Source organism: Euprymna scolopes, chromosome 41 (genome assembly GCF_053919585.1).
Source record: "Euprymna scolopes isolate OS-2025 chromosome 41, ASM5391958v1, whole genome shotgun sequence".
Lineage (NCBI taxonomy): Eukaryota > Metazoa > Mollusca > Cephalopoda > Sepiida > Sepiolidae > Euprymna > Euprymna scolopes.
The window spans coordinates 37128089-37153503 of record NC_136522.1 but is presented as its reverse complement, the minus strand read 5'-3'; the positions used below and the strand labels follow the sequence as shown (position 1 = coordinate 37153503).

The following is a 25415-nucleotide window of genomic DNA, read 5'->3' as shown; positions in this document are numbered from 1 at the left end:
TGTGTGATCAATTTGTAGGGTTACAGAATGTGCAGGTCTCATTTTACAGTCGTGTGTCATCAATTTGTAGGGTTACAGAATGATGTGCAGATTTCATTTTACAGTCGTGTTTGATCAATTTGTAGCGTTACAGAATGTGCACGTCTAATTCTACATTCGTGTGTCATCAATTTGTAGGGTTACAGAATGATGTGCAGATTTCATTTTACAGTCGTGTGTCATCAATTTGTAGGGTTACAGAATGATGTGCAGGTTTCATTTTACAGTCGTGTGTCATCAATTTGTAGGGTTACAGAATGATGTGCAGGTTTCATCTTACAGCCATGTATCATCAATTTGTAGGGTGACAGAATGAAGTGCAGGTTTCATTCTACATTCGTGTGTCATTAATTTGTAGGGTTACAGAATGATGTGCAGGTTTCATTTTACAGTCGTGTGTCATCAATTTATAGGGTTACAGAATGTGCAGGTCTTATTTTACAGTCGTCTGTCATCAATTTGTAGGGTTACAGAATGAAGTGCAGGTTTCATCTTACGGTCGTGTGTCATCAATTTGTAGGGTTACAGAATGATGTGCAGGTTTCATTTTACAGTGGTGTGTCATCAATTTGTAGGGTTACAGAATGATGTGCAGGTTTCATTTTACAGTCGTGTGTGATCAATTTGTAGGGTTACAGAATGTGCAGGTCTCATTTTACAGTCGTGTGTCATCAATTTGTAGGGTTACAGAATGTACACGTCTAATTCTACATTCGTGTGTCATCAATTTGTAGGGTTACAGAATGATGTGCAGATTTAATTTTACAGTCGTGTGTGATCAATTTGTAGGGTTACAGAATGTGCACGTCTAATTCTACGTTCGTGTGTCATCAATTTGTAGGGTTACAGAATGATGTGCAGATTTCATTTTACAGTCGTGTGTCATCAATTTGTAGGGTTACAGAATGTGCAGGTTTCATTTTACAGTCATGTGTCATCAATTTGTAGGGTTACAGAATGATGTGCAGATTTCATGTTACAGTCGTGTGTCATCAATTTGTAGGGTTACAGAATGATGTGCAGGTTTCATTTTACAGTCGTGTGTCATCAATTTGTAGGGTTACAGAATGATGTGCAGGTTTCATTTTACAGTGGTGTGTCATCAATTTGTAGGGTTACAGAATGATGTGCAGGTTTCATTTTACAGTCGTGTGTGATCAATTTGTAGGGTTACAGAATGTGCAGGTCTCATTTTACAGTCGTGTGTCATCAATTTGTAGGGTTACAGAATGTACACGTCTAATTCTACATTCGTGTGTCATCAATTTGTAGGGTTACAGAATGATGTGCAGATTTCATTTTACAGTCGTGTGTGATCAATTTGTAGGGTTACAGAATGTGCAGGTTTCATTTTACAGTCGTGTGTCATCAATTTGTAGGGTTACAGAATGAAGTGCAGGTTTCATCTTACGGTCGTGTGTCATCAATTTGTAGGGTTACAGAATGATGTGCAGGTTTCATTTTACAGTCGTGTGTCATCAATTTGTAGGGTTACAGAATGTGCAGGTCTCATTTTACAGTCGTGTGTCATCAATTTGTAGGGTTACAGAATGATGTGCAGATTTCATTTTACAGTCGTGTGTGATCAATTTGTAGGGTTACAGAATGTGCACGTCTAATTCTACGTTCGTGTGTCATCAATTTGTAGGGTTACAGAATGATGTGCAGATTTCATTTTACAGTCGTGTGTGATCAATTTGTAGGGTTACAGAATGTGCAGGTCTCATTTTACAGTCGTGTGTCATCAATTTGTAGGGTTACAGAATGATGTGCAGATTTCATTTTACAGTCGTGTTTGATCAATTTGTAGCGTTACAGAATGTGCACGTCTAATTCTACATTCGTGTGTCATCAATTTGTAGGGTTACAGAATGATGTGCAGATTTCATTTTACAGTCGTGTGTCATCAATTTGTAGGGTTACAGAATGATGTGCAGGTTTCATTTTACAGTCGTGTGTCATCAATTTGTAGGGTTACAGAATGTGCAGGTCTCATTTTACAGTCGTGTGTCATCAATTTGTAGGGTTACAGAATGAAGTGCAGGTTTCATCTTACGGTCGTGTGTACTCAATTTGTAGGGTTACAGAATGATGTGCAGGTTTCATTTTACAGTCGTGTGTCATCAATTTGTAGGGTTACAGAATGATGTGCAGGTTTCATTTTACAGTCCTGTGTCATCAATTTGTAGGGTTACAGAATGTGCAGGTCTTATTTTACAGTCGTGTGTCATCAATCTGTAGGGTTACAGAATGATGTGCAGGTTTCATCTTACAGTCGTGTGTCATCAATTTGTAGGGTTACAGAATGATGTGCAGATTTCATTTTACAGTCGTGTGTCATCAATTTGTAGGGTTACAGAATGATGTGCAGGTTTCATCTTACAGTCGTGTGTCATCAATTTGTAGGGTTACAGAATGATGTGCAGGTTTCATTTTACAGTTATGTGTCATCAATTTGTAGGGTTACAGAATGATGTGCAGGTTTCATCTTACAGTCGTGTGTCATCAATTTGTAGGGTTACAGAATGATGTGCAGGTTTCATTTTACAGTCGTGTGTCATCAATTTGTAGGGCAAAAGTAGTTTAAGTGAAATTAAATTCCCCCGCTCCAAACAAAATAATAAACAAGGAATAAAACACAATGACACCTCCTTCTCATTTAAAATGCACCGCATTTAGTTTTCAACAAAAATAACAAGATGAACAAGCAAAGTCTTATCGGTAAGAGTGTTTGAGAAATCATTATGATTAGAATGTTCAAATTAGGTGGAACATCCTTTGAGGACTTATTAAGATTTAAAGGTCATGTTAGATGAAAGTCCTTCATTGAGATAATAAAATTAGGTGAAACTCTTTTGTGAAAATAATGCCCTCATTTCAAGGTTTGTATTTTAACTGGCGAAGTTCACCTCATTCAAAAATCCCATGAGGAAAGTAGTCCGTTTGTAGAATAATCAAAAGAACTGTGTTAGTCAATAACACACAACAACAACAACAATAATAATAATAGCAGCAACACTTACCAAGGGTCCAGCTTATGCACAAGACAGACATCAGATTGAGCTGGACTGAGGGCTTGTATTTATGTACAAGCATATCCAATCCGGTTATTCAGCCAATCACAATCCAAGGAATAGACTGGCCCATGTGTGCACAATGGAATCTCCCATTGTGCCATAAATAGTTCTCCTCTTTCATGAGAAGTAACTTTAGTTTTTGTCAAGTTATCCACAACTTGAACGCTGACCGAAAGTCCACTACACAATCCAACATGGCGCTACGAACAGGATTCGAGACAGAAGATTGGGAAGACTATTTCCTCAAAGCAGGCATTGCTGCCGATTCCGCCAAGAGCTACGCTGCAACTTTTGTGAAGGAAAAACTGAGGAAAGAAAACCTTCAAGTAATGGATCGAGCCATGCTAAGAGAATTGGGAATCACAACAATGGGAGAAGCTCTGTCTATCCTTCGACAAGCCAAGGAGCCCGCTACCCAGATCACCTATGCTAAGGCACCAGCTGCCAGGCCTCCCCAACTTCATCTCGAAATGACCCCTCAACAATTCAGAAAATTTCGGATTGACTGGGAAGTATTTACCAGAATAACGGACATGCCAACTTCTCAGGCCAATACCCAGTTATACAGTTGCGCTGATGAATCCGTTCAAAACGCAATCATAAATATGCCTCAATTATTACTTCACCGTCGACTACGTGACTCCATCCCATCACAGCCAATCCTCTACAAGCCTCATCCTGAATGGGTGTCAGCGGCACAACATCGCGAGGAAATGCTCCACCACCGCAATGCAAAAATAGTAGAAAGATACAATAAATATACCCACAACCTTCCACCATTACAAGCTGGTGACACTGTAGCCATCCTAAATCCAGTAAATCGCAGATGGAACACAACGGGCAAAATCATCAGTTCACTACCAGATCGACAATACCGAATCAGGGTTAACGGATCCGGAAGGATCACACTTAGGAACCGCCGTTTCCTCAGAAAATGCGAACTTAAGCCTGCACCAACCCCAATACCAAGTGCAGCACTAGGACCAACAATTCCCTCAAGCGATACTACATTCTTGCATCTCCCACTATCTCCCTGTAATAGCACATACGCATCAACCAAACCCCAACAACAAACCACACACATATCCCCACGCTTTCGATCAAGGATTCCCCGAGCTCTTTCTAGGTTACTACCACACAACAAACTAGGCCTAAAAGAGAGATACACCTCTCACACAACCCAGCCTACTCGTGGGGGGGGGAGGGGAGATGTAGAATAATCAAAAGAACTGTGTTAGTCAATAACACACAACAACAACAACAATAATAATAATAGCAGCAACACTTACCAAGGGTCCAGCTTATGCACAAGACAGACATCAGATTGAGCTGGACTGAGGGCTTGTATTTATGTACAAGCATATCCAATCAGGTTATTCAGCCAATCACAATCCAAGGAATAGACTGGCCCATGTGTGCACAATGGAATCTCCCATTGTGCCATAAATAGTTCTCCTCTTTCATGAGAAGTAACTTTAGTCTTTGTCAAGTTATCCACAACTTGAACGCTGATCGAAAGTCCACTACACAATCCAACATCCGTTGTTATTAATTCTTATAGAAAATGTACGGAAATGGTTGTGTATGTTAATAAGTGTGATTTTTTGGGTGCCCGTGTGGCGTGTGTAATTATGGCTTCGGCAGATTTGAAAAGGATGATGAGATGAAAACGAGAGGTGAAGTATATCAAACATTAACAATGCATAATGAATAAAAATGAACAAGACAAAATAACATTATAGATAGATCGGCAGACGGTACGTCTCGTAGGGAAAGATCGTCTTCCGGTCCTTTTATTTACAAAAAGAACAGATTTCAAGACTGTCGCGCCCTCTAGTGGTAGTTCATTGAAGTGCAAGGGAGATAATCCGTAGTTCATTGAAGTGCAAGGGAGATAATCCTGTCCAATATATTACATCCCTTCAATCTTACTCTGGATCATGAACATAGTCTTCAAATTTTTTTGGTGGTCTCCGAATACGCCCTGACTTGCGAGAGGGTGGTGATGCCGATTTTTCTACCACTGCTGGAGTCTCTGCAACCTCTTCCATATGCCTGCTCTCAGGTATTAAACTTTCCTCAGGACTGTCGGGTGTGCTGGAAACTTCAGGTGTGCCGAAACTCTCAAGATTCTTTGCAGCATTATCTGCTTGTATCTCAGGTGTAAGTTCCACTGCTACTGGTGATGAGAGTTTCACAAGCTGGTCCACATGCCTCCTTACTAGCCCTCTACCGGTTTCCACTTCAAAATTCACTGCTCCCAACTCTCTGGTAATGGTACCTTCAATCCATCGCTGAGTAGATCCATAGTTACGCACAAGCACAGGATCGGCTACTTTAAATTCACGGAGCGGCACCATTACCTTGCTCCCCCTTTCCATTTTACTTTTTACATCCATAGCCTTGTACGTGTCTGGCTTTGCCAAATGAAACGCTGTTCGTAACTGCCGTTTGGACATCAGCTCGGCAGGAGAAACCCCAGTTGATGAGTTTGGAGTTATCCTATAAGTGAATAAAAATCGGTTCACCTTGGTTTCAAGTGTTGCCTTGCCGTCTGTATTCATCCTTTTAAGCGCTTCCTTGAAGGTGCGTACACTGCGTTCTGCTAGTCCATTCGAGGAAGGATGGTAAGGAGCTGTGAAAATGTGCCGAATTCCATTAGCATTCATGAATGCTTTGAATTCTTCACTTGTAAAACAGGGACCGTTGTCACTCACAATTAATACCGGTAGTCCATGAGTTGCGAAGATCCCTCTCAATTTTTCAATTGTGGTCATAGCAGAAGATGATTTTGTAATGCAAACTTCAGTCCACTTTGAATGAGCATCCACTACTATCAAAAACATGTGCCCCAAAAATGGACCCGCATAATCTAAGTGGACTCTCTCCCATGGTGAACTTGGATATTCCCAGCAATGAATGGGAGCCTTGACGGGGTTGCTTTGATAATGTATGCAGGTTCCACAAGCTTTACCGGCTCTCTCAATATCTGCATCAAGATTTGCCCACCACACATAGCTGCGAGCAAGGGCCTTCATTCGCACGATCCCTATGTGTGTCTGATGTAATTGCTGCAACACTTTTGTTCTGAGTATAGCCGGAATTACTACTCTACTCCCCCATAAAACGGTACCATCTTCTGTCCGTTTGTTGAAGTAGGGCTTCATTGCCATGTCTGGAATACACCTACTCCAGCCATTCAGGATGTATTCGTACACCCGACTCAAAGTAGGGTCTCTTCTTGTCTCCAATCTTACTGCCGCCACAGTCACTGAAGCATCAACCAAGTTCATCATGTGTATCCTGTTAGAATTAGGTGTGACATCTTGCTCCTGCACACTGATTGGAAGACGACTGAGGCAATCTGCATTTCCATTATGGGATCCGGCACGATACTCCAACCTGTAATTATAGGCAGCCAGAAATATGGCCCAGCGTTGAACTCTGGCAGCAGCAAGAGAATGGATCGGCTTGTTTTCAGCAAACAACCCCAATAACGGTTTGTGGTCAGTGAACAACGTAAAATTATTCCCATACAGATATTGGTGCAACTTTTTCACCGCAAAGACTAGGGCCAGCCCCTCCTCAATGTGCGCATAATTCCGTTCTGCCTCAGACAGCGTTCGTGATACGTAGCATACTGGTTTCTCCCTTCCATCTTCCATTTTGTGAGCCATTACAGTTCCCAGTCCATAGGGAGAAGCATCTACTTGCATCAGAATCGGTCTAGATGGATCAAAATGAGTTAAAAGAGGTGCAGAACACAGCATTTTCTTTGTTTCTTCAAAAGCCCTGGTTTGTCCAGCACCCCATACCCAGGGAGCACCCTTCCTCATTAAGTTGTGAAGCGGTTCAAGTATAGTTGATAAGTTTGGCAAATGACTATGATAATAGTTAAGTGCCCCTAGGTAGGCTCTTAATTCTGTGATGTTTTGCGGTCGAGGTGCCTCTGTCATAGCGGCTACTTTGTCTGGAAGAGGCGCTATGCCTTCCTTACTAATTCTGAAACCCAGATATGTCACTTCAGGAAGGAGAAACTTGCACTTACTTCTCTTTAATTTTAATCCGGCCTTATCTTGAGCAGCAAATACACTGTATAAATTCTTCAGATGACTACTGTCATCACTTCCTGAAACCAGGATGTCATCCACACGCACCTTGCAAAAAGGAATGTTCTTCAATCTTTTGTCCATCTCCCGTTGAAAAATCCCTGTAGCACTGTGTACCCCAAATTGTAGTCTGGTGGGCTGGTATAATCCTTGGTGAGTGTTTACTGTTAGCAGTTCCTGGGTTTCTGCATCCAATTCCAGCTGCTGATAGGCATGGCTCAAGTCGAGCTTGCTAAATTTTTGACCCCCTTTCAAAGTAGCAAATATATCTCCTGTCCGAGGAAGAGGGTAATAGTCACATGGTGATGCCCGGTTTACTGTTTGTTTGTAATTTCCACAGATCAGGATGCCTTCATTATTATTTTTGGCAACCGGTACAATGGGGGCAGCCCACCTAGAGTATTCCATTCTTTTGTAAATTCCCTGGTTTTCCAGGCGATTTAGGCACATCCGCTTTTATGGCATAAGGTACTGGTCTTGCCCGACAAAATTTGGGACTCACCGTTTTATCAATGGGTATTTTGACCTTAAAATCCTTTAAACACCCCATTTCTTCACTGAACAGCGAATCAAATTCTTTTAAAAGCCTTTCCAACCTCGAAGGGGAATCTTCCTGGTATAAAGGAAACATGCTTCTCCAATCCAGCTTTACCTTATTCAACCAGTTGCGGCCAAGAAGTGTCGGTACATTACCTTTCACCACCAGCAAAGGTAGTCGATGCTTTAACCCTTCCTGGATTACTTCCATGTCTGTGGTTCCATGTGGTTTCACTAATTCATCAGTGTACATTCTCAACTTGACATGGCTTTCCTTTAGATCACGAACTTGGCCAATTTTATTGAATTTTTCTAGGCTCATTACTGTGCATGCAGCTCCAGTGTCCACTTCCATGACCACTTTCTCTTGATTAATTAGCAGTTCCACCAATACTGGTGGTGTCCGAAGGTTAGCAACTGTGTGCAAGCGTGGCCTTCGTTATAAAGATGGCCGGCCAACTGAAAAAATGACGTCATCGCCGAGGTCCCAACAAGCAAGATATGTGGAACTCTTGACTGTCAATAATGAACAGTAATTTTTACAGACAGCGTTACAAAACTTCAAAATTGGATTAAAATAAAGAAATAAACTGAACACTATGATTTATACTGAAACTCATCTAATATTAATAATAAAAAAATAATTAAAAAAAACACAAGTTGTTTGTTTAAGTATTATAAGCAATTGAATATTTCGTTGTATTATAGATTTTAAAGATTAGAATGCGTTCTTTAATTACTTATAAATTACATTTTAAAAAAATGAAGGAACACGATTTGATTTGTAGTAAACTTGAAGTTTATTTGATATAATTAAATGAAAATTATGCATGTAAGATTATGAATATTTGAAGCAGAACACAAGCAAAATATTTTATATGAGTTAAGACAATAAACAAATATTAAAATTAAACTATTTTTTTTAATCAAAATGAATTTTTTTTAATCAAAATGAACCACAATAAAAAAAACAATATTTTTAAAAATCGAAATGAATTTTTTTAAAAATCGAAATGAATATTTTTTAAAATCATTTGAACAATATTTTTTAAATCAAAACTGAAAAACGAACGATGAATTAGTTTAACTGAAAAACGAACGAAGAATTAGTTTAACTGAAAAACGAACGATGAATTAGTTTAACTGAAAAACGAACGATGAATTAGTTTAACTGAAAAACGAACGATGAATTAGTTTAACTGAAAAACGAACGATGAATTAGTTTAACTGAAAAACGAACGATGAATTAGTTTAACTGAAAAACGAACGATGAATTAGTTTAACTGAAAAACGAACAATAAATAAGTTTAACTGAAGAACAAACGATAAGTTAAAATTAAAATCAAACAAATAATGTTAGTATAAACAAAGTTACTAATGCAGAAATATTTCAAATATTAAATACATCAGACATTATAAAAATCCATTGTGGAATTTAATTAAAAGTTTGAATTTTTCTGAAATTTTTTTTTTTTATTAATGTTGTCATTCTCCTTGCGACAAAAATTATAACACCTTTTCTCGAACTTACCGTGTTTAAGAGAGAGTCGGCCGCCATTTTGAATTGTCCAAAATACATCGGTAAACACTGCATGTTTTTCGAGCTGAATAAACATGTTACATTGAATAAAAACACAAAAAATATATCCAGTTTGGTAGAAAAGTAACTTATCTTGCCTTTGATGTTATATATTTGTTTTTTGACAACTTTTTCGAATCTATGTGTACAGTAATACAAACCCAAAATTACATGACAAAAAAACGATAAGATAGAAAAATAATTATTAATGAACTTTTTTTTGTTGTTGTTGACTAAAATAGTCATAAACAGTTTTTGGTAAATATGAAGAATTACTTCACCTTGGAAAAAATAAAATGAACTCATTTTTTCCCCTTCGACTTTGACCTTTATAGGACTGCACCTGTATACAGTTGGTGCAGCCGTATCATTCACAAACTGAATCACGACATCTGTCATATGTTATAGGCTTATTACCTGTTCAGTATCTTGCTGATCAGAGTTTCCTATATTCTGTCTGGTGAGAGTCCACTGTAAAATTCGGTTACATTTAATGGAAGTTGTGAAATATACTCTCTCTAACAAATTCATCCTACCACCGCCACACACTTACACCGTTCCAGACCGTTCACAGGAGACATTTAAAGCCGACCACCGGTTAGAATTTATCTAAAAACTGGAATGGACTTACGCTGAAACGAACCACGCTTACTTTGCCATTGGTTAGCATAAAACATAAACACAATTTATAAAGCATTTATTATAATAAAATTAGATTAAAACAGAACACAATCCGTTACCTGGAATTGAATTCACAATTACATTACTTCGATTTCGTTATAACCCGCGTGGTTAGAGTTTTATGAAAACCTGGATTGACATTTACGTGAAACGCACCAAACTTACTTTCACAAACACAACTTCGGTTTTGCTCTTTCCTTTCGTTCTTTTCTTCTTTCTAAGGACATGTTTTAGTTGCAATAGTAACAACTTTTTATCGACATTGTTTCACTGTTTATGAATATTGACATAAAATACATTACTACACATTAATAATATCTCACTTTTAATCACTTTTATCGACTTTTTAAAACTTTTCTTACTCTTTTTAAATTACAACGTTAATGTTTATGAATATTGAAATAAAATACTTTTTTTTAATGTTTTACTGTTTATGTCTCACTTTTATCGACTTTTTCTTTTTAAATAGCATTTTCTTAAAATGAATATTAAAATAATTTCCCAGTTGAATGAAACTTTTTTTTTTTCCATTACAACATTAGTTATCGACCCCCGGTTCTTTGGCTGACAAACGACATCTGTCGGCGGTTCTTGAAACTAAATTACATGTTACTGACATGCAGAAGTGCCAATGGTGCCATAGGTGTTATTGTAAATTAACACTCTTAGCTAATTCCGTAAAATGAGATTCTATTCTATTCTCTATTATTTCCGGTTTGCAGTAGAACCTCTCTTTCTCCACTTTTTATTTCGTTCTTTATTTACTTCCTTTTTTTTTTACCATTGCGTCATGTACGAAATTTTACTTTGTTGTTTTTTGCGAACGCCAATATCATTCGGTTTGGCTCTAATTAATTCATGTTTTGTACTAACAAGGTGTTTTTTTTTTTACAATGTCTTAGCACTTCACTTTACTAATTAACTCGGAAATAGACACAGAAAACTTTATTTTTCACCTGTATAAATACTTCACTTTACTAATTAACTCGGAAATAGACCCAGAAAACTTTATTTTTCATGTGTACAAATACTTTTTTCCCCCTTTGGCACATTAAGTTTACTCCTTACTCTTTCGAATACAATAGAAAACTCATAGGAAACCTACAAAAAATTTAGGATAAATCGGCTTGCACAACTAAGTCCCTCATTTTTGCCCGCCCAGTTTTGCACAGTTTACATATTTGGGTCATTTTGTTTGCCGGGGGGGGGGGGGCAATTATAACTTCCCCAAAACCGGGGTATTGGCAACATCCACAGCAATGTTTTTTTTTTTCAACAAAAATTGGCCACTACAAGAACTATGATTATTTCCATTTTTGTCCGCAATAAATAACAAATACATATACATCATTACCCGTTTATTTCGTTTGCAAAATACAGTCCGATGTTTGCATTTACATAAACTTTACTCCCCTCATATATTATCTACATCGATTCATAATGTGGTAGACTCATACATTTCGTTCATTAATGGAAACGTTGAATTTATTTCTTTCGTCGGTAGAAGAGGGGGGGCAATAAAAACATAAACTTAATTCTGTCAGTTTTTTCTTTTTCAGTTGAAAAGGCAATCAAATATCAAAAGTCAAACATCAAGACCATAGAGCTCATTAGTTGAGTATATAACAATTTTTCACTTTTTACACAATACAATCTTTTATAAAATATGCCACCAAAAAAGACTTCCCTTAGTCGTAATACAACAGCAGTTGCAACCAGAAAAAGAAGTCGACAATGGGAACATTATGAACAGTCTCAGGAAGACACTTCTGGTACTTTATTCTTTTGTTTTGATTTACTCAAAACCGCACACACCTCGAAACATCCGAGCAACGCCGGGTACCCCTGCTAGTATATATATAAGTATTTTTTAAATTTTATCTTTCTAGCTTTGAAAAAAGTTGTAAAATTTTATCAGCCGGCATAATTTATTTTTATATATTGAAAAATTTCAGGAAAATTAATTTTTGCTAGAATTTTAAAACGTGTGTCAACAGCTTTAAAACATCGTCTCTTCAAAAGAACGTGTTATGTCTCGCATTTTCCTTAGTTTTGTATGCTGTAAAAAATTTTTTTTAATATTAGCAATTTATTTGAAGCTTCTTCTTTTGAATGGTAAAAAACTTAGGATGATAATCTTGAATTAAATTATAGTTACATCGTGTTAAATACAGGGGGGGGGAAGCGCGTTAAAACTTACTTTGCTGAATGGAGATGGTGTAAAATCTTTTCTTTTTACTGCATTAATCCATAGACAAGATAATTCTTTATTTTTCGGAAATGAAAATACTGTAACTTTCGGTCCCTTACGATAATTTCCTCTGCAATTCGGAACGATGCACCGTGAAGGCATTTTAATAAAAAAAGAAATATTACAATACGTTACGATATCTACCGGTGACAACAGTTGGTTGCTTGAGTCAAGCAATGCTTGACACCGGTAAAGGGACTATCCGTGATGACGTCAGCAGATTAAATTATTTTTGCCCACCGGCCATCTTGTCTTTTAAGACGGTCTTGGTGCAAGTCTAGCCTTTCCATATTCATTTTCATTTCTTCACAACAATTTTCCTCCAGATTGTTCACCCTCCTGCTTTCCTTACCTCGTTTTGCGGAGTTAGGAGGCCTGCTCTCTTCTTGCCTACACTTCCGACGAGTATGCCCTATTGGCCTGCATTTAAAACATTCCTTGTTTTTAAACTGGCACTTGTCCGCTTGGTGGCCAGTGCTTCCACAACGATAACACTCTCGTTTTAATGGTAACCTGTGTACGGACGTTTCACTTCCACTCGTCTGTGCTCCCAACATCAACTTGGAATATTTCCTTGCCGATTCCATAGACACTGCTATTTCAATGGCCTTGTATCTTCTCATCTTTCACTCCCACAACCAAACGATCACGTATGTTTTCATTTACTTTTTCTTCAAAGTTGCAATGTTCCGACATTTTTCCCAGTGTGGCCACATATTCACTAATGGACTCACCTTCTTGTTTGTCTCTCGTGTTGAATAAGAAACGTTCATGTATCTCGTTGGGGGCCGGCCTGATGTGCCTCTCCATCAGAATACATAGTTCTTCAAATGTTTTCTGCTCTGGCCTGTTTTCGGCTAAACCCCTGAGAATAGCATAATTTTTTTGCCCCAATAACCGACAAAAATATAGCACGTTTCTTACCTTCATTCAACACATCATTGGCAGTAAAAAAAAACTTTACTCTCTCAATATAGTGCGACCATTCTTCTTCCGCACTATTCCATTCTCCAATGGTGCCTAATAAAGCCATTTTTATCCGCTACTCGGCAACTTTTCCTCATTCGATTTGTTGTGGGTGTTCACTTTTAATTTTAAATTGTCTTGTTACTCCTCCGCATTATTCGTTCTTCATCGCCAATTGAAGTATATCAAACATTAACAATGCATAATGAATAAAAATGCACAAGACAAAATAACATTATAGATAGATCGGCAGACAGTACGTCTCGTAGGGAAAGATCGTCTCCCGGTCCTTTTATTTATTGAAACAAAAATGTAGTAGGCAAAAAAAAAAAAAATAAATAAATGTTCTGTCAGCAACAGTACAACTTCAAAATAGTCAATATCGCCCACCTCCAGAAGAGAGGGAATTCCTGTCCGTGATAACCGTGGTAAAAGAAGACACACTCCAATCGCCAGAAACACCCACACACACAGTTTACAGGACACTGCCGACTCGTCTCTAGCCTCCTGCTTTTATAGTGGCCGGGAATTATCCATTTGCATAATCACATGAGACAGAAACGTGATTTTCCGAGAGTTGCATGGGGTAAACGCTAATAAAAACCCCCGGACGCCATCTTGGAATTCTCTTTTTCCCCCCAACTGGTGACACAACAGACGTACCCGAGGTAAGCTCTTTTTCCCCTCATTTTAGTTATTGCTACTTCTGCTACACTCCCCCCTGATCTCATGATCACAAATGGGGCAGGGGGGCAGTCGTCTCTGTCTGGTACTTCTCCGAAGAACCGGAGGCAGCACTTCCTCCCTGCCATCCTCCTCATCGCCATTATTGCCACCAGTCTGCTCCATAGGCGGTGTTTCACAATCAGGGCAGGGGGGCAGTATTCGTTTCTGTCGGGTACTCCTTCGTAGAGGCAAGACGGGTGGTCCTTCCTCCGCTTCTTCAGTATGTACATTATATGGCTCAAAATCCTCTTCGTCGTCCTGCATCATACTCTCTGTCTTTTCAGAAGACATCATACTGTCTGAGTCTCCCTCTTCCTCCGATGTAACAACATAATGGCGAGGGCGCAAATCCTTCACGTGACGAGGCACACCGTCCACCAAAATCGACTGAGGGCTGATCACCTTGGTCACCTCACCCTTGCCGAACCTCGTGGTACATCGATTTTGCGGTCTTCTGACCCATACGCGATCTCCAACCTGGTAAAAGCTGTTCTTGGGACCTGGGGACGCAGTTGCGAGATTGGTCTCCTTTACTCGAACTTCGTATTGATAAATCCTGTTGGCAGGCGCAGTGGAGGGAGATGTGTTGTCTCTTGGTGTGATGTTATACCAGTAGACAGCCTCCTGTATGGGACAACACATTCTAGCCGCTATTCGTTTCACTGTACGATGACATCGCTCCGCTATGCCATTCCCGGCTGGAGCGTATGCACAACGGAATCGCAAGTGAACTCCCCATTTACATGCAAATGCTTGGAACATATTGCTGCAGAAAGCTGTGTCATTGTCTAAAAGGAGTTCATGCGGCGCGCCACGCTCGAGGAACACTGCCTCCAACTGATGAATCACGCTTGCCGAGTCCTGTCTTGCCAATTTCCTCCAAATGGAGAAACGCGATGGACCACAGTCTGTTAAAGTTAAAAAATGGAAGGTGCCATAATGCGTGATATCCATTCCAATCCTCTGCCAATTCTCGTTAACTTCCAGCTTTCCCTTTTCCCACCTGACTGGCGCTGGGTCAATGGACTGACATTCCTCGCATTTCTGTATGACCGTTCTGACAGTTGCTTTTGTCGTGGTTGGACATCTTCTCCTGACAAAGTAGGTAGTGCGTCGCACCCCCGGATGTCCACTATCTTTGTGAATAGCCATGATTTGACTCTCATCCAGCTCGTCTGTGTGGACCGCGCCTATCACTGGGTCAAGACCGTTTTTCTTTTTCATTGCCTCAAACCACCGCTGTGGCACTCGTGTCAGTCGGTCAGCAATGTTTCGTGCTGATGGAACCAGCGTCACATCCACTGTCAGCCCGTACTCTTTCACGAGCTCCTTAAGAGTGCTTAATTGCCTCCTAATAAGCATCTCGCTTGCTGCTTTGGTGCGTACTCGCGCCTTTCCAGTTAGCGTGTCCGAGACCCAATGGTATACGCAAACAGAATCTGTCTTTATGTGTAGCACCTTGCTCTGCCACTGGAGAGCCAAATTGATGCCTTTCAATACGGCATCCAGTTCAGCCAAGTTGATATGTTGAGAGTCATCTTCAGGTCGCAGCCAACATGCATCTTCCAGCACAGTTTCACACATCTCCAAGGCTGCCCCAATTGCTAGGGAGCTAGCATCGACCCATACATTCAGCTCTTTGCCGTCCACACACCAATTTCCCTGTGCCGGATCGTTCTGCTGTGCAGATTTTAAGGTTTCGAACATCATACGATGTAGTACGGCGTCCCTTGCTTCATCATCCCAGCCCTTCGTTACCGAACTTACTCTCCTTCTGAGTATTCCGCAAGCCACACGAAGCCAACCGCACACCGGAAAGTGCCCGACAAGTCGACCACACAGGGAAAAGATTGTTCGTCGCGTAATAATACTGGGAGCCTCCGGAATTGCATTTCCTCGCTTCCACCGCAGTTCATTGCGTTCCATCCTGACTGCCAATCCCAGCACCCGTGCACCGTCCTTCAACTGCTCCGGGTTCTTGCACTCCAACCCGAACTGCGCGAGGTGTTCTCTCACACGGGTCGCGGGCACCACGTCTTCATTGACAAAAATGTCATCAATGTAAGCAGATGCTGCGCGGCTTATAACTTCTTCCTGAGATAGTACTTCGCTGACAATTGCTCTCATTATCAAGGGTGCCACATTCAAACCAAACCCCAGACGGGTCAGACAGTATTTTTTCCCATCGATTTCCACAGTCTGGTATGGCCACAGTGTCTCATGGACCCGGACTTGTAGGTATGCTCTTCTGAGGTCCAGTAGAGACACGTTAGCACCTTTTTGTCTCCACTCACGCAGCTTAGCCGCACAAACATCTGCGTTGGCCGTAAATGCGTCTACGTAATGATTTAGCTCCCGGTAGTCCATTACCGGGCGCACTTTGGCTTTGTTCTGCTGTATCACAGCCATCAGGGGAATTAGACCTTTGGGGGGTCCCAATTTATCCTCTGGGTATGGCACGAGCCAACCATTATCTATCCAGGTGTGGAGCTCCTGCGTGTATTCTTCACAAATTTCTGCTGGCACTGGGTACTCTGACACTCGATCATGCAGCCTTTCAGGGGGGTGGTCCACAGACCATTTCCACGATGCGGTCCACGTTCGGTTTTGATGGTCAAAGGTAGCAGTGAAATCTGGTTCATCGATAGAAATGGCTGCGCATTTAATACTTTTCCTGGCGCCCAGCCGCACTGATCCTGTAGGCTTGACAACGACACCTCCTAGAGCTTTTATGGCGTCGATCCCTAGAAGCAAGTCAAATCCCAGTGGCTTGCCATGCACCACCAACACATCGACTCTGGCAGACACACCTTCATCAGTGGATACAGAGACCGTTCCAACACCGCAGCACGCATGGGACATTCCACCAATTGTGTTGACATTTACGTTTGTTTTTCTCCAAGACCGGCACCGGTCTGCATGTAAAATTATCCTGGAGCATCCTGTATCAATAAGCGCCAAACATCGCGTCCCGTCAACATGGATGCTTATCACCGGGAGCGTCGTGTTCACATCTTGGTTGGGTAGGAGACTGGCGCTTATGCGTCCTCCCCTTGCTAGTTTCCCGAGCAGTTCCGAGCCCAGTGTCCACTCTCACCGCAACGGTAACACCGTGTTCCACGTTTTCGACAGTCCCTTGCAAGGTGGCCTTTAACATTGCATTTGAAACAGGTCACGTTAACAGGATTATTCTGGGCCCTGTTGTTGGGTGAGCGTGTGGCCGCAACCACGTCCTGATTTTGTTCGCCAGTCGTCGTCAAAATTCTCGCTCTCGACATTAGCTCCCCCATGGTCAGGGCTTTGATGTTCGGCACCTGTTGAAGAGCAATTGAGATGGTGTCAGGGAATCCAGTGACAAAAATTAATTTTGTGAGTCTCTCTGAGCTTTCTCCTGTGAATCCGGCCAATCCAACCAACTGCCTGATTTTGTTGGCGTACACATCCACACGTTCACCAGCCCATCTAACCATAGTTATTTTTCTATATGCTGCAAATGCGTCACCAGTAAATGCCTCCTTTAATCGAGCCTCAATCTGGTCTATTTTCTTTTGATCGTCCTCCTCCATTTCCATGTAGAGGGCCAGCGCATCGCCTTCCAGGTATAAAGGTAGCAGACTCGCTACGTCATCCACCTGCTGAAGTTGTGCGACAAGTCTCACTTTTTTCAGCCACGCTACAACGTCTCCCTCGCCAGAGAACGGCTTGATAATATCACTGCTTATCCGCACCTTCGCCATATTCGGGCCGAAATAGCTTGAAACAAAAATGTAGTAGGCAAAAAAAAAATAAATAAATAAATGTTCTGTCAGCAACAGTACAACTTCAAAATAGTCAATATCGCCCATCTCCAAAAGAGAGGGAATTCCTGTCCGTGATAACCGTGGTAAAAGAAGACACACTCCAATCGCCAGAAACACCCACACACACAGTTTACAGGACACTGCCGACTCGTCTCTAGCCTCCTGCTTTTATAGTGGCCGGGAATTATCCATTTGCATAATCACATGAGACAGAAACGTGATTTTCCGAGAGTTGCATGGGGTAAATGCTAATAAAAACCCCCGGACGCCATCTTGGAATTCTCTTTTTCCCCCCAACTGGTGACACAACAGACGTACCCGAGGTAAGCTCTTTTTCCCCTCATTTTAGTTATTGCTACTTCTGCTACATTTATAAAAAGAACAGATTTCAAGACTGTCGCGCCCTCTAGTGGTAGTTCATTGAATTGCAAGGGAGATAATCCGTAGTTCATTGAAGTGCAAGGGAGATAATCCGTAGTTCATTGAAGTGCAAGGGAGATAATCCTGTCCAATATATTACAAGAGGCATGTTCTCGTGTCACGTCGGAGCGAGAAGAGAGGGAGAAAGAAGGGAAAAGGAGGGAAGAAGAATGTTTTGTTGCGTTTAAATACTTTTTGAACCGGCTCCAGCACAAGATTGTGGCTGCTGGTATTTGTTTTTGGAAAAGCGTTAAAAAGATAATCTTCTCCATTTTCTCATTGGCTGCTTTGTGACACGTGGTCTTCAACTGCGTCCGTCAGAAATATGTCCATTTTACTTTTGTTGTTGTGAGAAAAGCGTGTGGGCATATTTGAAATTATGTCGTTGCTGGAAGAACTTATTTTTGTATAAATGCCCGAGGAAATTAAAATTAATAAACGTCTGTTTATTTGTGCGTGCATGTGCGTGTGTATACGTGTGTGTGTGTGTGTGTGAGTGAGTGACAGCACAAAATAAATGCGGTGCAGCTGCAGCACTGCAGCGAGGGCAGCGATGAGAAGGAGGTATCATTTTTTTAAATTTTGTTTGGAGCAAAGGAATTTAATTTCTCTTAAATTTCTTTTCCCTACAGACTTTGGGTTAAACGCCCCCAAAAGTTAGAATGTCCAAGAAATAAGGATTATATTAATATAAAGTTTGGTACTTTAAAAAATGAAAATATCGAAAAAAGGTTGTATTGTACGTATTCGTTTTGGACTGAAGATCGAAAAAAAAAGAAAAAAAAAATTTCACTTAATTTCATCGCGTAATTTTTTTTTTTTTTACAGCGGAAAAACACGTTTTTATGAGAGTGCGTTGGAATTTTTCTAAATTTTTATTTGGAGTTGAGAACACGCCACGGGGAGATAACTCAATTTAAAGCACCGACACTCCCTCCCAATCTTTAATACTAGCTTTTCTTCCTAAAAATCGAAACTTTTGCTCGGTATCATAACAAATTGTTTTTTCGCTGTAAAACAAAAACTACTCGATGAAATCAAGTGAAACTTTTTTTTTCGGAGAACTTCATTCCATAACGGATACGTACAATTTAAACTTTTTTTTTTTTTTTCGATATTTTCATGTTTTAATGTCTTGAAACTTTTTATGAAAAACTGTTTCCCGTTTTAAATTCTAACATTTTTTTCGCACATAATCGCCTAAAAAGCAGAATCTCATTTTTTTTTTTAGGAATGATAGCTAAGTGTCCTCATCAACTTTTAAATATAGATATAATTTATTTTTTTTATTGGACAAACTTCTTAATGTAGGCACCGCCAAAAATGGCCGCAAAATCAAGTTGTTGTTGTTTTTTAAAACTAAATTACATTTATTAAAATCCATTATTTCTGAGTAACTTTTTTTTTCCAGAAAGATAAAACCCTGAATTTTATCATATAGAAAACAGAATAATGTAAAACTTTTTCTACTATTTTTAATTCAATTTTAAATGTTAAATTTTCCCAAAAAGTTAACAATTGACATTTTTTGTCTTGCACAAAAAACGTATTTAAATATTTTAAAAAAAGGGTTTTTGAAATAATTAATTTATTTATTTATTGTCTAACTAAGATTTAGGATGATTTTCTAAGAGAATATGCAAAAATATTATAATATAAGTACCGGAATTTCAAATAATTCCACTTATTCATATAGGTAACCAGATATTTCGCATCTACGTAGAGTTCAGATCGACTCTGTTTACGTTTTCGTTTTGATAAGAAAACTATGGAAGACCAAACAGGCCAAAAAAACTTATTTTTCAGTGACGAAAATTTCAATGTATTATTAAGCTGAGGCTGGCCAGTACCAGATGGGTGACCATTTGTATGAGTTTGGTTTTTAATGTGTATGTGTGTGGGGGCTAGGCTCCCCAAAATGGGGGGGGGGCAATTTAAAGCAGAATAAAAAAAAATTATTTCAGCGCGTTTGGTCCACCGTAGTCGAAAGGCGGCAAACGTTTTCAAACGGGATCGAAAAAAATGATGCTATTTTTAACACAAAGGGCACAATATTTATCGAATGTTTTTTTTTTTGTATCGATTATTCAAAGCATGCCCTGTTTAATAATGGTCATGCATTATTCGGCTCGCTAAAAAAAAATTGTTAATTTATTTATCAAAAATTTTAAAATGGCTTTTTTCGTATAAATATTAAAAAAAATTTTTTTTTGTTTTGCTTAACTTAAATTAATTATTTTACTTAACATATTCACCGAATTTCACACTTCAAAACTCAAAAGCGGGATAATTAAACACAATCGAAGTTCTGATATTCAGACGTCAAAATAAGGTATGCAAACAATTTTTTTTTTTTTTTTTTTTAATCTATAATTCTGTCCGTTACAACAACACAATATGTTTTGTTCAGTTTCAGATGATTATTTTAAGCATATTTGTTCCCACTTCAAAACAAGGGGGGGTTTTGTAAGCAAAAAAAAAAATATATATAAATATCGTTTATGAAAAATAAGTACACTGTTATAAAGTTCATTCTTCTCCTAACAATCGCTGAAAATTTCGTATTGATCGGATAATTACCTGATTTTTGGTAGATTTTTAAAAAGACGGTCCGTCAAAAAGTACTGACCTGCCCCCCCCCCCCAGTTTTGGCGGTGCCTATCTTAATGGCTTTTAAGTTATTAGAAATATAAAGTTGGTCGGTTAAAAACACAGCTGATAAAATTTGGGAGCAAACCGTTTCAATTTTGTATATTTATGATATTTTTATGTAGGGAGAAAATTAAAATATAGTCCTTTTTAGATGAGGAGATTTTTTTGTTTTGAATTAGCGATTTTTGAAATTTTCATACTCATGAAAAGTTAAAAATCTAGCACTTTTTGGAGATTTTTTTCTCTTGATCTAGCGAGTTTAGAAAATTTCAGAGAGGGAAATAACCAGTTACATCGAACAAGACGTGTTTTACTGACTGCTAACTTGAACGTTGTTACTGCAACTCGTCGAGAAAGAAACGCGTACTTCTCGGTCTTCTTACTTTTTATCCTATTTATTTTCTCTCTTTAAATTGAGAAGGAAACCGCTTTACACTAATTGGCATTTATTTTGGATTTTACAATTACTCGGAATAGCAGAATATCGGGGCAAAAAAAAAAAAAAGTACAAACTTCCGACCACGTGCGTCTCGTTAAAAGGACTGAAAGATTTTATTTAACTATTTTATGTTTACAGAGACACGATTCTTTTTAATTCGGGGGTGGAAAAAATTGGAAGCCTGTAAATACTGAAATTAATAATGGTTAAATCACCGGCGATTGGTATTGATTTGGGAACAACCTACTCTTGTGTCGGTGTTTTCCAACATGGCAAAGTTGAAATTATCGCTAATGACCAGGGCAATCGAACCACGCCGAGCTACGTGGCATTTACAGACACAGAGCGATTAATTGGCGATGCAGCCAAAAATCAAACGGCCCTCAATCCGGAGAACACGTTATTCGATGCGAAAAGATTGATTGGACGAAAGTTTAATGAACCGTCGGTCACCAGCGATATGAAACACTGGCCATTCCGAGTTGTGGAGAGCGATGGGAAGAAACCAAAACTCCAGGTGAAGTTCCGTGGTCAAAAGAAATCGTTCACTCCCGAGGAAATAAGTTCGATGGTGTTGAGCAAAATGAAAGAGACTGCTGAGTCCTATCTTGGCTGCCAAGTAGTTGACGCAGTGGTCACCGTTCCCGCTTACTTTAACGATTCGCAGCGACAGGCAACAAAAGATGCGGCTGCTATCGCTGGTTTGAACGTGTTAAGAATAGTTAATGAACCAACGGCTGCAGCACTGGCTTATGGACTTGATAAGAACCTGAAAGGCACGAAGAACGTCCTCATCTTCGATTTGGGCGGAGGTACCTTCGATGTGTCCGTCTTGACTATAGACGACGGTTCACTATTTGAGGTGAAGTCGACAGCTGGCGACACGCACTTGGGAGGAGAAGACTTTGACAACCGACTCGTCAGTCATTTCGTTCAAGTATTCAAACGCAAACATCAGAAGGACCTAAAAGATAGCTCACGTGCGCTACGTCGCCTGCGGACGGCATGTGAACGGGCGAAACGGACGTTGTCGAGTAACAGCGAGGTAAGCATCGAAATCGATTCGCTTTACGAGGGGATAGATTTTTACACGAAAATCACAAGGGCTCGCTTTGAGGAGCTTTGCGCGAACCTGTTTAGATCGACATTGGAACCGGTTGAGAAGGCCTTGCGCGATGCGAAACTCGACAAGGCCAACATCGATGATATCGTCCTCGTCGGTGGGTCGACACGCATCCCCAAGATTCAGAAAATGCTGCAAAACTTTATGAACGGGAAGAACTTGAACAAATCAATCAATCCTGATGAAGCGGTTGCATACGGAGCCGCTGTGCAAGCGGCCGTGCTCAGCGGTGATAACACTTCGAACAACATACGAGACGTCTTATTAGTCGACGTGGCCCCCCTGTCTCTCGGAATTGAGACGGTCGGTGGTGTCATGTCTAATATAATCCACCGAAACTCCAGAATCCCTAACAAGACTTCCGAAGTGTTCACCACAAATTCCGATAATCAATCTTGTGTAAGCATCCAGGTTTTCGAGGGGGAGCGTGTCATGACCAAAGACAACCATTGCCTGGGAAGTTTCGAACTTGTTGGCATCCCGCCTGCGCCTAGGGGTGTACCCCAGATCGAAGTCAGTTTCGAGCTGGACGCCAACGGCATCCTCAGTGTGTCAGCCGTCGATAAGGGCACGGGCAGATCAAATAAGATCATTATCACCAACGACAAAGGCCGGCTGACGAAGGACGAGATCGACCAGATGCTGGCCGACGCCAACCGTTACCAACAGGACGACCGTGAACAGCGTGAGCGTGTTGAGTGCAGCAACGAAGTGGAAAATTATGTATTTGCCGTGAAGCAGGCGTTGGATGACGACGCCATTGGCCGCAAAAAATTGTCCTCCACCGACCGGGATTTCGCCGATATCGCATGTGATGAGTGCCTACAATGGTTGGAAAATAGCAATCTCGCCAGAAAGGACGAATTTAAACAGAAATTACAAGAAATACAAAAGGTCTGCTCACCTATCATGTCAAAATTACACAAATAAACAATCACAAGAACACACCGTGAGCAAGTTTATTACCACACACATACTGGAAAATTGAAAAAAAATGTGTATTTTTGGTACTTCGCGGGGAATGTGAACCCTGCGTAAACGGTGTTTTTATTTAATGATTAGCAATCATTAAATAAAAATGAGTGCTTTCTAAAAGCGTTTTCTTTCACTTTCTTCGTATATATATCTCATACTTTTTTTTTTTTAATCGCACGTGTATTTATTTTGCTATTTTTGAATTTTTTTTTTATTCCTTTTGGTAATTCGTGCTTGTTTTTATTTTACTTTCATTATTATTTTCTCCACTAAATATGTTTATTAAATTATTTTTTTCATACATATTCAAATAATGCTTTTGCCCCACTTTTTTTTTTTTTTTTTGCTTCAAATAGTACCTTCGAAAAAGTTTTCGTGGTTCGACTTGAAACAAAATATAACTTAAATTGAATTTTAAAAATATTGCGATACGATAAGTGCATTGGGTTTGTATTACTGTACATAGATTCGAAAAAGTTGTCAACTTATGTCACGGTAATATATATTGAGCGAATTTCTAACAGTATTTTGTCTAGTTTATTATTTATAACACCTTTTCTCGAACTTACCGTGTTTAAGAGAGAGTTGGCCGCCATTTTGAATTGTCCAATACATATCGGTAAACACTGCATGTTTTTCGAGCTGAATAAATGTTACATTGAATAAAAACACAAAAAATATATCCAGTTTGGTAGAAAAGTAACTTATCTTGCCTTTGATAACATTTATTTGTTATATATTTGTTTTTTGACAACTTTTTCGAATCTATGTGTACAGTAATACAAACCCAGGCGTTTTTTTTTTTTTTTTTTTAAATATCTCAAATATTTTAACACTTACTCTGCTATATTTAAATGGAGTAAAATCCTTTCTTTATATTGCATTAATCCACTGGTAAATTATTTCCTTTTTTTTAGGGGGGGGGGGAAATGAAAACACGGTAACTTTTGGTCCATTTTCGTAGTTACCTCAGCATTTTGGAACTATACATCTCGACGGCATGTTTAAAATGATTTAACTCTTCAAAACTTTAAACCAACTTCCGGTTTAGTCATGAGACACCTGACCAAATTTCAACAGACCGATGTTCATAACGTCACCAGACTAAATTATAGTCAGGCCATCATATTATAGTAGCCACGGTTACTTACGGTAAAACGGTGGGGAGGGGGGGGGGGCGGAAAACGGTAAATTAAACTGCAGAAGCAGTGCTTCTGAGAAGAAGCACCTCTTAAATGTTGTACAAGTTCTATAATTGAATATGCAAAAAAAAATAAAAATGTTTTTGTGAAAACTTAATGTTTTTTAGATCAATTAAAAAGCATCAAAACTATGTAACACAGAAAAATGAACCACATTTTGTAGTTTTTGAAAACTTTCTTATTTCAAATGTCTGCTTCCGCGATGTGACAAGTCACCTTACTACGCGCGTCCATGCACGAACGCATCATGTAAGATTAGCGGTGAGTTGGCACCAAATAGTGCGAGGGTTCAGGGGTTAATACCATGCAAACGATAAATTTGCGATGGGTTTAAATATCAGATTCGTTGTCAGTGACCCCGAAAACCTATACAAAAAAAAACAAATTTTATTGGTCAGTGTTCTGTTGTAGTTAAAGTAAACATTTACCGAAATAACTGGATATGTGTGTAGAATAAAAACTTTTTATGGACTGAGTTAGGGTTAGTATGGAAGTGGAAAGTTAAGGTTCATTTAAAAGAGTAGTAATTGGCAAGGGAGATAACTCATGTTTAACTATAGAACACTTTTTGACGTTCCCCAAAACTGCATGCATGAAGGTGGAAATTTGCTCAGATTAGCAAATGGGTTCTATCATTCAGTCAAATACAGATAATGTATGGTGAAATATTTCATACAGCAAAATGATACTAAGATGCACCAAGTTTTATGAGGTATTTTATGTATCTTAAAAAACAAATTAATGGGGTGAATAGGAGCACTTGTATCATAAGTTTAAAATTCATCATAAGAGCATTAAGTATTTTTCTCATAAACACACACACACACGCATATTAGATG

The 25415-nt window shown here is 39.5% G+C and overlaps 2 protein-coding genes across 5 annotated transcripts in view; one reads left to right on the top strand and one right to left on the bottom strand.

Annotated features, from left to right (window-relative positions):
• LOC145266477 (steroid receptor RNA activator 1-like) overlaps nt 1-24400 on the bottom strand; it is a 779488-nt gene extending 755088 nt beyond the window's left edge. For 2 of the 4 annotated variants that reach the window (XM_080122185.1, XM_080122186.1), the window contains exon 1: nt 24215-24390. The gene's annotated coding sequence lies outside the window, so the exon portion shown is untranslated. Of the gene's footprint in view, nt 1-24214 lie in introns of all 4 variants that reach the window. The other 2 variants (XM_080122174.1, XM_080122179.1) reach the window with 2 other exon arrangements.
• LOC145266476 (heat shock protein 70 B2-like) lies at nt 20264-23494 on the top strand. The gene has a single exon (XM_080122170.1). It carries the CDS (start codon nt 21479-21481, stop codon nt 23327-23329), a length of 1851 nt encoding a protein of 616 aa, XP_079978296.1. The 5' UTR covers nt 20264-21478; the 3' UTR covers nt 23330-23494.
• Nucleotides 24401-25415: the final 1015 nt, after the last annotated feature.